Source organism: Akebia trifoliata, chromosome 3 (assembly GCF_017979445.1).
Source record: "Akebia trifoliata isolate Shusen 1 chromosome 3, ASM1797944v1, whole genome shotgun sequence".
In the NCBI taxonomy this organism is placed as follows: domain Eukaryota; kingdom Viridiplantae; phylum Streptophyta; class Magnoliopsida; order Ranunculales; family Lardizabalaceae; genus Akebia; species Akebia trifoliata.
Window position 1 is genome coordinate 9711958 of NC_141377.1, and position 16380 is coordinate 9728337.

Here is a 16380-nt window from a genome sequence, read left to right on the forward strand (position 1 = left end):
AAATTCGACTAGTTAAAAACTTGGTTTAATATAATCTTTCTAACTTCATCCATAAGTCTTTTGCCATTTTCTCCCCGACAATATTGAATAGCACCTCATTTGTTAAACACAAACGAATGACTGCCCATGCCTTCAAATCAAGTTCTTCCCAACTATCTTCGTTCATTTTTTCAACTTCTTGCCTTTCCCATACAAAGTCTTGTATTGTCCTTGTCGAATTAACAAGTCATGGATCTTCATCTTCCACTACTCAAAATCCTTTTTCCTATCAAATTTCTCCACCTCAAATTGAATATTCACCATCTTTCTCATAAAAATCTCTTACAAACAATTTATCAAACACCTTGCATACACAACTTAGATGTTCTGATACCACTTGTTGTAGCTAGATCTCAAGCCACACACGAAAACTCATTGTTGAAATTAATCATTTCTAACACTAAAGCAATCAATCTCAATAATCAAATCCCAAGAATGTGTTGCAAAGCAAATGTAAGTAATAATACAGAGAATAGAGAAATGAACAGAATCACAACACAAGATATATGTAGTTCACCCACAATGGGACTATATGCACGGGCAAATCGACAAGTAGAAGTTCACTACTCAAGGAAGAAATTACAAGTATGGAGGTTTATACTTACCTCCAACTCTTCAGTGAAACCCACCAAATCTCTATCCCAACTCTAGTACGGAGTCAAACAAGAAATCGATTTTCTGTTGTCACAAACCCACAACAACAATTTGTATATCACCTTAAAATACCTTAAGTTTCTAGTTTTTACAAGAAAAGAAGAAATACATACATAGAAACTCAATGATTCCTCATACTCTCAAACAAAAGAGAAACCCCTTTTAGAGAAACTCTTTTTATGGACAATAACTACCATCTAGAAACCCTTTTTATTTCTAATAAACTAATGAAATGACATTACCAAAAATACCCTTGGACAAAATCCACTAACCTTAAGAAATAAAATAATGGTGATTTTATATCACCAAACCCAACAATTTTGAAGCCCGCATATCTACAAGTCTATTATAGAAGATCAAGGTCAAAGTAGAATATAGACATTTTGATAAATATTTGAAAGAAGGCTACTATTACCATGCCAACTTTTGCTAATGGCACACAAATTGTATGCAATTCTTTGGTGATTTACATAGGAATTGGTATGGCAGTAGTAAAAGTTGGTGTGGCAATAACAACTCTCTATTTGAAATACCAATGTTTTTAAATGGATGGCATTGCCCCTATTGACTTGGGTCTTCTCTCATAGGCTAATGAGAAATTCTCTGAATACTTTTTTCAAGATTTATAATATAATACATGAGAAAGGGAGATAGAAAGCCCCCTTGTGAGAGAAAAGTAAAGCTAGAAATACATAAAAAATGAATCCCAGTACGAAAGCCAGGTAAAGGAACCATGTGAGAGAGAGTCCTTTGGGAAAGAAGTGATTATCCTTCCAATCAGAGAGCCCCTTCAAATGTGACTTATTTACATGAGCAAATAAGTGTGAAATGACTTAATTGCCCTTGTCCCATTGACTGTGCTTTTCCACATCACATGTGATTAGTTTGCGTGATGCCCACATGAGCCCATTTAATTTGCATCATCTTTACAATTACAATTTTAGAAACATTATATATTGCACTACCTAGACAAAGCCCATGAGAACTAAAGATATATATAGGTTCAACCCACTGAAGAATTAGACATTAGAGCCCCCCGAGGCTGACCCAAGAAGGGCCCAAGGGGGGGGGGGGGGGGGGAAATACCCCCATTCTCAACTTTTTGGTTTAATTTTAGACACCCTAAAATTTGTAATAATTTGATATACCCCATGTGTTTTCAATTGTTTACATGCCTTCTTTTACCATAACTCCCTTGGTGAAGATTTAAAATCTAAGTAAGGCAAGTGTGACTCATGATAATGAAAAATAATTTCTTTACTAAGTAAGGAAAGGGTGTTTTTTTCGGTTATAAATAGAGAATGTAATTTTTGTACCAAATCCATTTTCTTTTTCTTCTTTTCTCATCTCTTTAATTAGTTGTGATACATTTTTAGTGATGAAATTTAATTTACATTTTATGATACTTAATTTATGTTGGTAGATATTGGTTTATGGTTGTGTGAATTTATTTTTAGTAATGATATTTTATTTTTGGTGGTGGAAATGGAATTTATTATTTTCAATTAAGATTAGAATTTTATTAAACAAATTACATAGGTCGAGTCAGGTTACCTATTTAATAAATATGTGTCAGGTTTGAATTGAAGTTTTTGAAACAATTATTTAATGGGTTTACCTTAACACAACCCGACCCATTACCACCCTAGTTGATGATACACTCTTCCACCCTTGTTGAATGTTTGAGATACCCCACCTTTGTTTTCAAACAGAAAACATGCCTCCTTTGACATTATTGCCTAGCATCCCTTCCATTTTTTTTATTTTTTTTTTGGGGATTATTTAGACACCCCTCAATTAAAATGGTAGATATTTGAGATATTTTGTATTTTCAAGCTGATGATATTCCCTCTTTGACCTTTTTCTTCTTGCTAGACTAACAAAAAATAATTGAAAAACTCTGTTTTTCAACTTGTAACCAAAAAACTTATCTTTTTCTTCATAAAATCAGTCAACTTCAAGCACTTCAATCTCTACAGAAAATTAATTTTAATCTATAGAATTTCATCTTCAATACATTCTTTTTGTACATTGCCTTAATCCCTCTGCTTAGAATATCAAAATTTTCATCTTCTTCTACTTCACAAAAACCTATCTAGTTCTTTAGATTTGAAGGATAAGGTAGATTAAACTTAAGTTTGAAACTAGTGTAAAAAAATGTATCGAATAAGTTGAAGATGACTGATTATAAGAAGAGAATTCAAAGGGTTTAGGTTTCAAGGTGAAACCGAGGTTAATGAGGTCATTTTACATCGTCTATTGGAGAAGATCAAGGTTAAGGGGGGCAGGTAGGTGTCCTCTTGACTTAGGTCTTCTCTCATAAACTAATGTGAAATGACCTAAATGCCCTTCCTTTTCAACCTGTAACCAAAAACAGTCAGTGATCTTCAAGCTCTTCAATGTCACCATTAACTATGATTTAACACCTCACTACCCACTACCCCCCCCCCCCCCCGCTATCCCCGGGAGAAAATCCTAGCTCCGCCCCCTGGAGCCACCTGTTTGGTGCAACATGGCATCAATCTATCCACATTCTCCATTTCAAGCTGTAATAGCTACGGATTAAGACCAGTTGTATGTACTATATGTAGAAACCATAGAATTTATTGAAATGAAGAGAGAGAGAGGGATGAATACTTCGTTAGGAGACCGCTCTCCTCTGAGATGATGGCCACCGACCGTGTGTCACAAGAAGCAGTCATGAGCATTCATAGTTGTGCACTTCTCTTTATTTGATCCTGGAAAACACTTGCTTGCAAATTGAACCATCTACAAGTTCACATTTCTAAATAATACACAAATGTCTCGAAGCTTAAAAACAGTTGGCTTTGCAGTTAAGCTAAATAGCTAATGAGATAGACTTCTTTTAGTATGCATATGTTATAGGAGTGTCGAGGACATTTAAATCTCAATGTAAGCCCAAATAGGCTAATACTATGCATGACCATATCTTTGCAATATGTAATATCAAGCAAAACTAACAAATATAATAGTTTTGTCTATGAGGACCTAAAACAGAACATCAATATTACTCAAATTAATAGGTCATGGAGATTTGTTTCTTTACCTACACTAATATTTGAACTAACATTAGAACTATAGTAGATGCTCCAGAAGGAAAAAATGTCTGAGAAGCTCAACATGTTGTAACAAGAAGGGCCAAATAAATCATCCCCAAAGGGTCTCTCCTCTGTAATTACAATATTTGATTAGTAGAGAAAAACCATCAAATGAGAGAGTTTGATAGTAATGGACAAGAGTATTACAGTTCTTGTTTGTTATGATAAAACACAATTTTGAGTCTGAAAAGCAATACACATTCTTATCTTATTATGTGATAAAAGCTAAAGCAAGCAAGGTTTTCTGATCGGTGGCTTCTTGTCTACACCAACCAATAATACACATCAAACTTAGGTTTCTTTTTTATTTAAATGCAAACATTATTTAATGAGTAATGATAAAATGGCTCCCCCACATGGAAATAATCAATTGACTCCCCGTACATGATGTGTGCCCCAAGGAGTATAGATATATGGTTCTAGAACATGTCACTTCTGGGGGAGTCGATTGAGTATGCCATGTGGGGGAGTCATTTTATCAAAATTCTAATCTTATTCATAAACTGCAGACCACATCACCCATGATTCTTGACAAGCATTCATTTGGGATCGATGTCCGATTATGCAACAACCCATATCCCATATTTACAATGGATGGAGAATGATATGAACACCATGTTGAGGACGACTCGTGAGGTGTTGAATAGGGGAATGCACATAAGATGGTGAAAGAGTGAAGGCATAGCGTTGTAGGATCATAGACAGAGCAAGCTTCACTTCAGTGGCTGCAAAATTCAATCCTACACAAGTGCGAGGGCCCATACCAAACGGAAGAAAGCCCATGGTGTTTTTAGCTGCTTTCGTGACCCCTTCAGAAAATCTTTCTGGTTTGAAAAGGTGAACGTCATCTCCCCAAATTTTCCGATCATTGTGAACTACTAGAGGAGGAATGATCAATTCTATATTTTGTGGAAGGAGTAGCTCTCCCAGTTTTACTTTCTTTGAAGTACTTCTAATTATGTTAAGAGCAGGAGGATATAACCTTAAAGATTCATTAATGATCATCGTCATCTGCAAGAAACAAAGAAGAAATTAACTACAATGATCTTGAAGAGATTAATGCTTTTACATAATGTATGGCTTGTGTAAAAAAAAATTGCTTTCGATAGACCCAACAACGTACCACTTTCAACTTTGTGATACCATTATCATCTAGAGTCGGATTTTCTGAACCAAATAACTCCATTACTTCCAACCTAGCTTTCTCTTGCCAATCTGTGTTGAGGGCTAGAAGAAGAACAGTCCATGTAAGTGAAGTGGAAGTTGTTTCATGCCCGGAAAAGTAAAATGTCTTGCATTCATCAATCATGTCATCTATTGAAATTCTCTTGCTTTCATCACTTTCCTGATTTGCCTTTACAAGTAATCCAAGATAATCACAACCATAGTCATCTAATTCTCCCATCTTTATCTTCTCCTCCCTTCTCTGTATTATTTGTATAAAAGATTTTCGTATTCCATCCTCATGTCTCTCCGATTCAATTTCGTCACTCGTTTTCAAAAGCTTTCTATGAAAAATGAGAATTTTGATCAAATGAGGTTAAGACAGACAAACAGAAGATTGAACAGATAGTAAATATTGACAATATCCTTGCAATTTTCAGGGTTTAATTGTGTTGTCACAAAAAATTTATATTGAATTGGATTTAATAGAAAGAGAGTTAAAGCTCCTCTCATAATGGGGTATGATGACTGTAGGTCATATATGAGGCCCATTATCCATTTTCTTGAAACTTTTGGAATTTTTCTAAAAACAAAATGAAAGCTTACCCAATACCAGGGAGTCTTATTTTATAAACATTTTCAGCAGCAATTGCAGCCAGCTTGTTGAGCATCTCAAAGATTTTCTGTCCTTCTAAGTAACTGCTTCCAAAAGCTGCCCTGGAAATTATATCAGCTGTTGTAACTTTAAATTCTTGAAATATTTCTATCTCCTTCGATTCCCGTTCTCTCCACCTCTTAAGCATCATCTCCACACTAGATATCATTGCTGGAACCATTCCCTACTTACCAACCATTAAAATTCTACATAATTTAAATATATTGACATGTAAATTAATTAACCATGATCATAAACATACTTAATGGGCTTTTCAAATGATTCAAAAACAACAAAAACTAATGCAGGTGGTGGTGATGGTGGTGATGGTGTGACTTACTTTCAAATTCTCTGCGTGGAAAGCACGGTCAGCCAACTTACGGTGCTTATACCACTTTTTTCCTTCTGAGCCTGCAAGCCCATCTCCTAACAGCTTCTTTATGTAATCTCTAAACTTCGGTTTCGTGTACACTCCATGTTTATTGTATAGAACTTCTTTGATCAGATCGGGTTCGGTTATAATCAATTGAGCCTTAGAACCATGCCAAGTGACAAAATTCCTCCCTATTCAATAGAAAAGGAAGAAAAAAACACTAGGAATTCAATTCCTGATCAAGTTAGGAACTAAGTTATATCAATATATAGTCCTTACCATATATGTTGATCCATGAGTGTATGTGAGGTTGAATTCTTGGAAGGATATCATGTGACAACTTCATTGGCCTGCTCATGGAGTTCCTTTTCATATCTAAAACTTCTTTGTTGTTTCCATGGATGAATCTGTAAGATGGGCCTTTGATTCCTTGTGACCTCAACATACTTTGTATCTGAATTGGATTCCACCATACTCTGTAAAAGAACTTGATGATGAGACTTAAAAGGGGGATCAAACACAGAGTAGTTGAAACCAAGAGTGTTGGAATTCCAACACCCATGTTTTCAAGTAAACTCAACATTTCATCCAGTTTTCCAACCCTAACTATGTTTTGTTTTTTAAGAAATCTTGCATCTTTATCATCACAAAATATGTGGAAGGGAAGATTTATCTTTCAGATGCCCTTTTTAACTTTAATTTCTAAGATGTTACTTTTTTTTGTCTCGAAGAGGAAAGAATTCTTTGGAGGGGACATCACAAAATATGGGGAGGGGAAGATTAATCTTATAGATGCCCTTTTTAACTTTAATTTCTAAGATGTTACGTTTTTGTCTCGAAGAGGAAAGAATTCTTTGGAGGAGATGTCACAGTGATTTTTAATGATGATTTTTAAAGAAATCAAGAAGGTTGTGATTTAGAATTGCCAATATGATAATTCATCTGAATCCGATGACCTTTTTAAATTCGAAATCTTAAAATTAAAATCCATAGGTAGAGGATGCACGGCTAGAGGTGTCAATGGGTCGGTTTCGGTTCGGTTCCTATGATATTTGGAACCATAACCTTTATATTTTATCGATTTCGATTCTTGTCGATTCTGATTTCGATTTTAAAATAAGTGGAACCAGAATCAGAACCATCAAAAATCACGGGTACCCATCGATTCCGATTCTCAATAATCGAATGAGAAAAATTATTTTAAAATCATTTCTAAAAAATAACATATTATTTGTAAAGTATCAACTTAATAATAATTTATTCCATTAAAATAATGATTTAATGACTTTTATTTTCAAATATTAAAATGTATTTTTTTTACAAGTAATAAATTTAAAAAGAAATGACTCTTATTAAACTCAAATATTTAGCTTATATGAAATTTGAAGAGTTTTATATCATATATGTTAATTTTAAAATATAGGATTAACTTGAATCATGTATAATGTAAAAATAAATGACAAAATAAATCGGTTCTGGATATCCGCAGGTATCCATCGGATAAAACTTAATGGTTCCGGCTCTTATCGGTTCGAATCCATATTAGACCTGACTCTAATCAATTCCAATAAAAAGAGAATCGGAATCGGGATTTTCGATTTTGATTCTGGGTAAATAGGTACCCATTGACACCCCTATGCACGGCAGGAGAGAGAAAATTTCTCTCCATTGCTTACGCCATCTGCACCATATGTCAATCGATTGTTGAGTTGTACTGTGAGCAAAAAATTAGACGAATGTCACAACTAACCATCCCCCAATTCAATTGGCACACCCTTTCAGCCCACTTGACACATGAAATTTGGATCCAAACCCAAGTACAGCTTGATACAAAAAAATTAGCCTTTTTAATGATCTATACTTTATAACTATTGGATCTGAGCAATTTTCATTATAAATGAGAATTGTAGGATATATATATATAAGAAAAATCACATGTAAAAACAATGATTTTTCTAAATATGGGTTAGAAATTTTGGATTGAGCTGATTTTTTGTGAGGATGATCTCTATGTTGAGAAAATTATCCTCACAAAAAAGTAACATAATCTGAAACTTTGAAATCAATCAAAAGTGATTACAAACTATTGGTAAAAAATAGATGGTCCACATTCTAAATATCTTTTGATGGGGTTAGAAAGTTCGGATTGGGCTGATTTTTTGTGAGGATGATCTATTCATCATAGAGATCATCCTAACAAAGAATCAGCTCAATCCAAAACTTCTAACCCATATTTTAAAAAACCATTGTTTTTACATATGATTTTATTTATGTCCCGTGAACCATCCCCATCCATATATATATATATACATGGGACAGATCATGGGACACATGTAAAAACAATGTAATAATAAAAATTTTCAAAATATGGGTTAAAAGTTTTGGATTGAGTTGATTTTTTTGTGAGGATGATCTTTATGATGAGAAAATCATCCTAAAAATAATCAGTCCAATCTAAAACTTCTAACCCCATCAAAAGTGATTTAGAATGTGGACCGTAGTTTTTTACCAATAATTTGTAAACCACTTTTGATGTACTTACAAGTTTCAAATTAAGTTGATTTTTTGTGTGGATGATCTTCTCATTATAGAGACCATCCTCACAAAAAATCAGCCCAATCCAAAACCTCGAACCCATACTTTGAAAATCCATTGTTTTTACATATGTCCCATGATCTGCCCCCATATACATATAGGGGTTAGAAGTTTCGGAATGGTAGACTACTCTCTCTCATTATATATATATATATATATATATATATATATATGGGTCCCTATCCGTGGCCAACAGTTTGGCAAAACATTTTGGCAAACACTTTTTCAAAACATGGGTTAGAGGTCTTGGAATGGGCTGATTTTTGGTGAGGATGATGTCTACGGTGAGGAGATCATCCTCACCAAAAATCAGCTCATTCCAAAACTTCTAGCCCCATTTTACAAGTTGAAAAATCGTGAACCGTCCATTTTTTGTAAACCATTTTTGATGAGGTTAGAAGTTTTGGAATGGGCTGATTTTTGGTGATGATGATCTCCTCACCATAGAGATCATCCTCACCAAAAATCAGCCCATTCCAAGACCTCTAACCCATGTTTTGAAAAATGTGTTTGCCAAAATGTTTGCCAAACTGTTGGCCATTGATCGCTACCCTATATATATATATATATATATATATATATATATATATATATGGGGAGTGTTTGGAGGCCCTAAAGAAAACCAAACGCTGTGCCAAACATTTTTCAAAATAGGGATTAGAAGTTTCAGAATGGGTTGATTTTTTGTGGGGATGATCTCTATGGTTAAGAGATCATCCTCATAAAAATCAGCTCATTCCAAAACTTTTAAGCCAAGTTTACAAGTTGAAAAATCGTGGACCGTCCAATTTTTGTAAATCACTTTTGATGGGGTTAGAAGTTTTGGAATGGGCTCATTTTTTTGTGAGGATGATATCCTCATCATAAAAATCATCCTCACAAAAAATCAATCCATTCTGAAACTTCTAACTCATACATTGAAAAAATATTTGGCACAATGTTTGGCTTTCTGTAGGGTCTCTGAACTCCACCCTATATATATAGGGAAGCATTCGGAAACCCTAAAGAGAGCCCAACATTGTGCCAAACATTTTTCAAAATAAGGGTTACAAATTTGGGAATAAGCTGATTTTTTTTGTGAGGATGACCTTTATGGTGAAGAGATCATCCGCACCAAAAATCAGCTCATTCTGAAACTTTTAACCCTAGTTTACAAGTTGAAGAATCGAGGACCGTTCAATTTTTGTAAATCACTTTTGATAGGGTTAGAAATTTCAGAATGGGCTGATTTTTAGTGAAGATATCCTCATCATAGAGATCATCCTCACAAAAAATCAGCCCAATCCAAAACTCTTAACCTATACTTGAGAAAATGTTTCTCCCATTAAGGCCTCCGAACACCACCTATATATATATATATATATATATATATATAGGGAAATGTTCAGCACCAAACATTTTGGCAAAACATTTTTCAAAACATGGGTTAAAAGTTTTGTAATGGGCTGATTTTTGGTGAGGATGATCTCTACGGTGAGGAGATCATCATCACCAAAAATCAGCCCATTCCAAAACTTCTAACCCCATCAAAAATGGTTTACAAAAAATGGACGGTCCCGGTCCACAATTTTTCAACTTGTAAACATGGGACTAGAAGTTTTGGAATGGGCTGATTTTTGGTGAGGATGATCTCCTCACCGTAGAGATCATCCTCACAAAAAATCAGCCCATTCCAAAACTTCTAATCCATGTAGGACAAAAATGGTTGGCTAAAATGTTGGCCAAAATGTTTGATGCTGAACAGGACCCATATATATATATAAAAGAGAGAGAGAGAGAGAGAGAGAGAGAAAGAGACTAGTCTATCTGACGCCGTGTGCACCATCCCATCTTGCCACATGTTACAATAGATAAATAGTCACTTTACGTGAATGGGCATCTAGAGATTTGAAATTGTGACCCAAAGAGCAAATCCAATCATGCCTTACCATCTCAACTTACCCCTGATGTGTAGGAGATAGATATTAGGGTATCAAATACAAGTACTATTTATAAATACCCCCTAAAGTTAGAAAAAAGTCCCCTCCAAACCTTATGATTCCAACTTAGTTATAAATTTTCCTTTCTCAAAATACCAAAATATTACAATATTTAAATGACAAGGTGCCCCTCATTACGAATGGTCATCCTAATCATAAACTATTAAAGGAAAATTATATTATTCTACAATGTTGGTAAAGAAGCGTCTAATTTAATTATTTTATTTATGTATTTTTTTCTTTTACTTTTACAAGGAAAGCTGAGAGAGTCACACACTACCTGCCCGGCTGCCCCCAAAACTGTTCATCCTAAATAAGGCCAAGTGGCATATTCTTTCAGCCTACTAACTCATGAAATTTGGGCCCACCCCCTAATAGAGCTTGACCCTAGAATTTCTCTCTCTTTATGATTTATGCCATTGGATCAGAGCATTTTCTCTCTCGTAAGTTTTCTTATTTGTAAATCTTTCTATAAATAACATTATAAAATTAAGTTTTTGGGCAGGCTGCTCGACGAGCTATGCTTCCAACCTTAAGCCTAGAAATAAACATGAATCGGGCCTATCCCAACCTAATAACTAAATGGGCCTAATAACACTACCAAACCCTCGTCCATGTTGGGTAGAGGCAGACCTAAACTCAACCTATTAACAGTTTAGGGTCTATACTTATGGACATGGATAGTATATTTGTTATGATTATTAACAGGTTATTCAATTTGTACTTAGATAGAATATGACATTGAAATTGACAGACGATTTCTGGATATCCATGGAAATAGATTAATGTTGTATTTTTTGTGTTTTTTGTTTTCTTTTAATTTAATGACTTCGAGTCAAATAAATTATCATATCGATGATTTATCATCTCATTGATTTAGTTGGGATTTCTCACAAGACACTAAACTTATATTATTTTAATATCATTGGTAAGTCGGAAAAAAGGCTATGAAACTACTTTACGGGAAATCCCTTGGCCCTTCTGAAAATGAGGAATTACCCAAGATGTTTCGATGGGTTTGACTTGCTCTCTAGTGGTATGGGACACCTTAGAGACAATCACTCCCAATGAATTCTGGGAAGAATCGGTTATAATTTTTTTTTTTTTTTTTTATAAAGCATGTGTAGACACGTGATTTCGCCATTACGATGACCACATCTACAATGGTTTGGAGTCGCCACCATTCATGTTGTAAGTGGGTGTGAATGGTCACCTGGTGTACATTTTGAAAAATTACCATTTTGGGCTCGTGGTGACTCTCGATGGATAAAGATAAATCAACCCTTGAGATTCGGGTAAGCGGCTCGGTTGGAGAAAAGGGAAGGTGTTAGGCACCATTTTCTCCCCACTAAAGAGTGGTAACCTCAACTAACTCGATCATTTTTTATTTAAAAAAGTGTGAAAGATAACGTGCCACGTGGGTGCATTTGTACCCTAGATAGGGGTTCATTTTTGGCTTGATCATAGGGTCATTCCATTGATGGAAATGACCCTTATAGACCTTTAACCTTGGGGTCCATTCATCCTAAAAAATAAAATGAAGGGGAAAGGGGTGATAGAAGAGGGAGGAGGAGAGGGTGTAGAAGAGAGAGGGGGGGATTGCCTTGAACCCACATTGTATCTTCTTTCTTCTTTTCTTCTTCTTCTTTGAGTCTTCTTGAGTCCTTAGTATTTTAAACAAATATAACTTTTGTATGGTTGAAGGAATAGAAAAAAGATGATGAGAGAGATGAATGTAGTATGTGATTTTTTTTTTGTGTGAGACTTGAGGATGATTAGTGAGAGAGAAGTGGTAATAGTGGTTAGTAGTGAGAGTTGGGGGGATAATTTTTGTGGTGAAAGTTGGGGGCCATTTTTGGGAAGAGGAGGAGGGTATTTATAGATGTTGAGGAGTTATTTTAGGGATATAATGGGGTGAAGTGAAGAAAAATGATAGAATGATTATGAGTTTGAGAGAGAAGTGGGTGTAATTTAGAGGAGATTGGAGGGTATTTAGGGAAGGAGGGTTAAATGGGTGAGTTTTGACCCAAATGGTATGGATCCTACCTAACCCATTTGGGTGGAGTGTTTGGTGAGGTGAGTTTAAGATGGTGGTTGTGATTAAATGGTATTTGATTTAAGAGAATGGAGGATTTAAAGAGGTGGTTGATGATATTTTGGGAGGGTGAGGGAGATGATGCCATGTGTGAAAGTGGGTGGAAATGAAGGGTTGAGATAAGTTGATGGGAGAGGTTGAGTGTTTGACTTGAGAGGATGGTGTAGGTTTAGGTTGTAGATGTGGGTTTTGTAGGGAATGATGAGGGTAGATTAGGGGAGGTATAAGTTAGGGGTGTGGGTAGATGTATTTGATTTGAGAGAAAAGGTGATGAGTTGATGTGTGGGTAGATGGGATTTAAAGCAAATTAATGGGGTAGGTAGTTGGGTGAGGGAGGTGAGATGGGGTGATGACATTTGTCATCTTTGATTATCAAGATGGTGATTGGTTGATGTGGGTTGTGGTTTATGGGTTAGGGTTGTGGGTTGGATAATGAATTGGATATGATTAATGATTTGTGGGCTTTGTAGTGTTGGGCTTAAGTTTTAGAAATGGTTTTGGGTTTTAGGGATTGGTTGAGGGTTATTTTGGAATGGATTTTGAGGGTATAGGTTGGTTTTAGATTTTAGGTGATGTGGGTTTGATTTTAGGCTAGGGGTTAGGTGAGAAATTGATTTAGGAAAGTGTTGAGGGCTTGTGGGCCTTAGGTGGGTCTATGGTTTTTACGGATTCGGAGGCGGAGCGGTGGTAGTAGAGAAGGGGTAGGCATCCCAAGTCTGATATTTTTTTAATTTATTAAATCTTTTGAGATTTTTGAATTTATTGAATTAATCAAAATGCCACGTGTTAGCAAATAGGACTTTTTAGGCCCGTTGGAGAATTTCATCGAAAATTTGGCGTTTTTGATTTTGGAAGCGGAGCGGTGAATATTGGGAAAGCGTAAGGTAGGTCGAGTCCTTTTGGTGGGCCTCCTAAACCATTGAGAGGTCTTAGGGACCTCGGTTTGGTCAAAATGTCACTTTTTAACTCTTTGAGGCCCGTTAGCCTACTTTGTTGGAAAATCGATATTTTGAATGGAGCGCGGTAGATAGGAGCATGCCAAATCTTTTTGGTGGACCTACTAACCCATTGAGAGGTGTTAGAGGCTTTGATTTGTCAAAAAATGTCATATTTCGATTGGTTTGGGCTTTTGAGTCCCGTTGGCAATTTTTATTGAAAAGTCTGTATTTTTGGGCCCTTTCAAGTTTGGGCCCGTTCAAATTGGGGTGTCTACAGCATGGTTGTTTTTTTAACCCAAGAAGTTGAAGATAATTGGCTGGGGAAAAAAATCAAAGGTGTTTTGGTTTCAGGTTGAGAACAAGGGTAATGAGGTCATTTTGAAAGTCTTGTAAACACCCTAATTTGATCGAACAAGCCCAAGAGATCATTCAAATCTAATATCGATGAGAATTTTGATCAATTAGTGGGACTTACTTGAACTAATCAAGGATGATCAATCTAGATCATTAAAAATTCATTTTTTACTTGACCATATGGACCAAACAGACAAGTATAGCTTTGACTGGCCATATGGCACATATGGCCAAACTAATTTTTATGCTAGCTTTTCTTTTGTGATGTGAAGGCTTAATTTGCTCTGGTCTTACCTAGAAAAAGGCCAAGCATAGTTTCTTCGGGTCGTACCTAGCATACATCCTATTCAATTAGACAATTAGAGAGTTCATGTGTGCTTGAGATTCTCAATAGAAAAATGATCTCTTCAACCCTTCTAAATTGGATTTTTCTTTATCTAATCCCTTTTTAATTCTATCATTACCCATGCTTAAATTCTCCATGATTTTTCTCACCCAAATTCCTTTGGTTATCTACTCATTCTCTTAATTTTGACCCAAGATTCTTCTTAGACCCCACCTTAATTCACCCCCCCCCTCTAACATTAGTATCTTAAGACTCATTAGGGATGCTTCACCTTTCTACCCTTATAATATTCTTCAAAATTTAAAGAAGTTTCATGACATTCAATGTAAATTGACCATATTCCAAATCCTATGACCACATTGTCCACCCTAGAGAATTCTCTAGAACTTGAGCTCAATAACCAACCTATCCCTAATTTGTTAGACTCTCTCAAGGGAGTTGACCAAATTATCCAAAATTCAACTACTTAATTGCATGTCATTTAATCTAATTCTCTTAAATTTGTCTCAAGGTGAAAGTCATATGACCATTTTAGCCTCCATCAAGAATCATCTAGAATTTGTCGGTTTTTACCATCCTACTCATTGATAATCATGATTGGCAAAACTCAATAAGGAGTAAAAGATCTTCCATGAAGGTTTTAGTGAAATTATTGGGAACTTGAAGATTTATAATTGATTTATCCCAATGGTCTCTCAAAATCTTATAAATAGGAGACCCTTCCAAGACAAAATGAGGAGTTCATTTGGTAATCCAAAAATTCTGCCCAAATCTCTCTCAAACCTTTCTAGCCTTCCATTTTTCTCAAACTTCTCTTATAATCCCTAGAAGAAAATTTCAAAAATAAGAACAATATGGGGTTAAGCCTTCCATTCTCCCTCATCTAATCCTCCACATTCTTACTACATCCCTTCTTTATTTTCAAGTAATTTCCCTTTGTTTACATACTCTTTTAATTTAATAATGTAGATTTACATTTGCTAACAAGAGGTTTAAGGATAGAGAGTATTTTCTCTTTGAGGTAATCTTTCCCATAAAGTCCTCAATAAGCTCCTTAAGAACATTAGAATAGCTTTACTTTCATGCATTTAAATTTTATAGTATAGTTGCTTGAAATTTCATTTACTTTACTTGCAAATTTAATTTCCTAGACTAGATGTTTATCGTCTTTTATTCCTTGGTGGCAATAGAGTTAGAGAGTAAGCTCTCTTAAGAGATAATCTTCGGTTGCTTATATCCAACCTTTATAGCCAACAAAAACAGTTAAAAAATGGACAAAATCACATGCATGTAGTCTTGATTCCTACGTGATGTGGTTCAAATCATAAATCTCACCAAATGATCAAACCAATAAACAAAGTCTCTTAAAAGAGCACATAAACTTATTTTGAAGCTTTAGACCAAAAATGATGAAATCCAAATGGATTTTCATCAAAATCACAAGCTCATAAAAAATTCAGCAAACACATACTTCTAGTAGGGCTTGTTCATCATCTTAATTTGTTCATTTTCTAGAATTAAACTATAAATTATTTTCCTTAATTCTCTCTACAACTCCATATATCTTCAAAACTTCAAAAAAACTTAGTTTCAAGTGCTTCATCTATGGTCATTTTGGTAACATCTTTGGATAGGAGGGGCAAGGTGTCTAATACCTTCCTTGTTCCTCAATCGAACTCCCTTACTTAAAATTTCTAGGAAGACCCTTCCCACTAACCATTTGGAAATGAAAGAAACTACAAGCCAAGGAAAAAAATATTTAAATTTTTTTATGATGTCCATTCACACCTTAAATGAATAGTGGCAACTTTAAAATTCAAGTAGATGAGCTCAAAACTTTAAAGGTTTCTATTGTGGCTAGATCCCAAACCACACACGGAGACCCGATTATTGAAATTAACCATTTCTAACACCAAAACAACCAATCTCAACAAACAAACTCTAAGAATGTGCTGCAAAGCAAATGAAAATAATAATAAAGAAAGTAGAAAAATGAACACAACCACAAGGCAAGATATATGTGGTTCACCAATAATGGGAATACATTCACGGGCAAGTCGACAAATAGA

At 35.1% G+C, this 16380-nt stretch overlaps 1 protein-coding gene across 1 annotated transcript; it reads right to left on the reverse strand.

The window, feature by feature from the left end:
* Window positions 1-3987: 3987 nt before the first annotated feature.
* LOC147405936 (cytochrome P450 CYP749A22-like) lies at window positions 3988-6739 on the reverse strand. Its single transcript, XM_086433832.1, has 5 exons — window positions 6284-6739; window positions 5972-6195; window positions 5583-5815; window positions 4936-5320; window positions 3988-4823 (listed from the first exon to the last, which is right to left on the reverse strand). Exons 1-5 carry the CDS (start codon window positions 6585-6587, stop codon window positions 4398-4400), a joined length of 1572 nt encoding a protein of 523 aa, XP_086289958.1. The 5' UTR covers window positions 6588-6739; the 3' UTR covers window positions 3988-4397.
* Between the last annotated feature and the right edge of the window lie 9641 nt (window positions 6740-16380).

Excerpts from the sequence above, each read along its gene's own strand:
- LOC147405936 (XM_086433832.1), bottom strand. The coding sequence starts at position 6,587 with ATGTTGAGTTTACTTGAAAACATGGGTGTTGGAATTCCAACACTCTTG. Across the intron at positions 6,196-6,283 it reads CTCATGGATCAACATATATG|GGAGGAATTTTGTCACTTGG; the intron begins GTAAGGACTATA and ends TCTATTGAATAG. Across the intron at positions 4,824-4,935 it reads GTATCACAAAGTTGAAAGTG|ATGACGATGATCATTAATGA; the intron begins GTACGTTGTTGG and ends TGTTTCTTGCAG.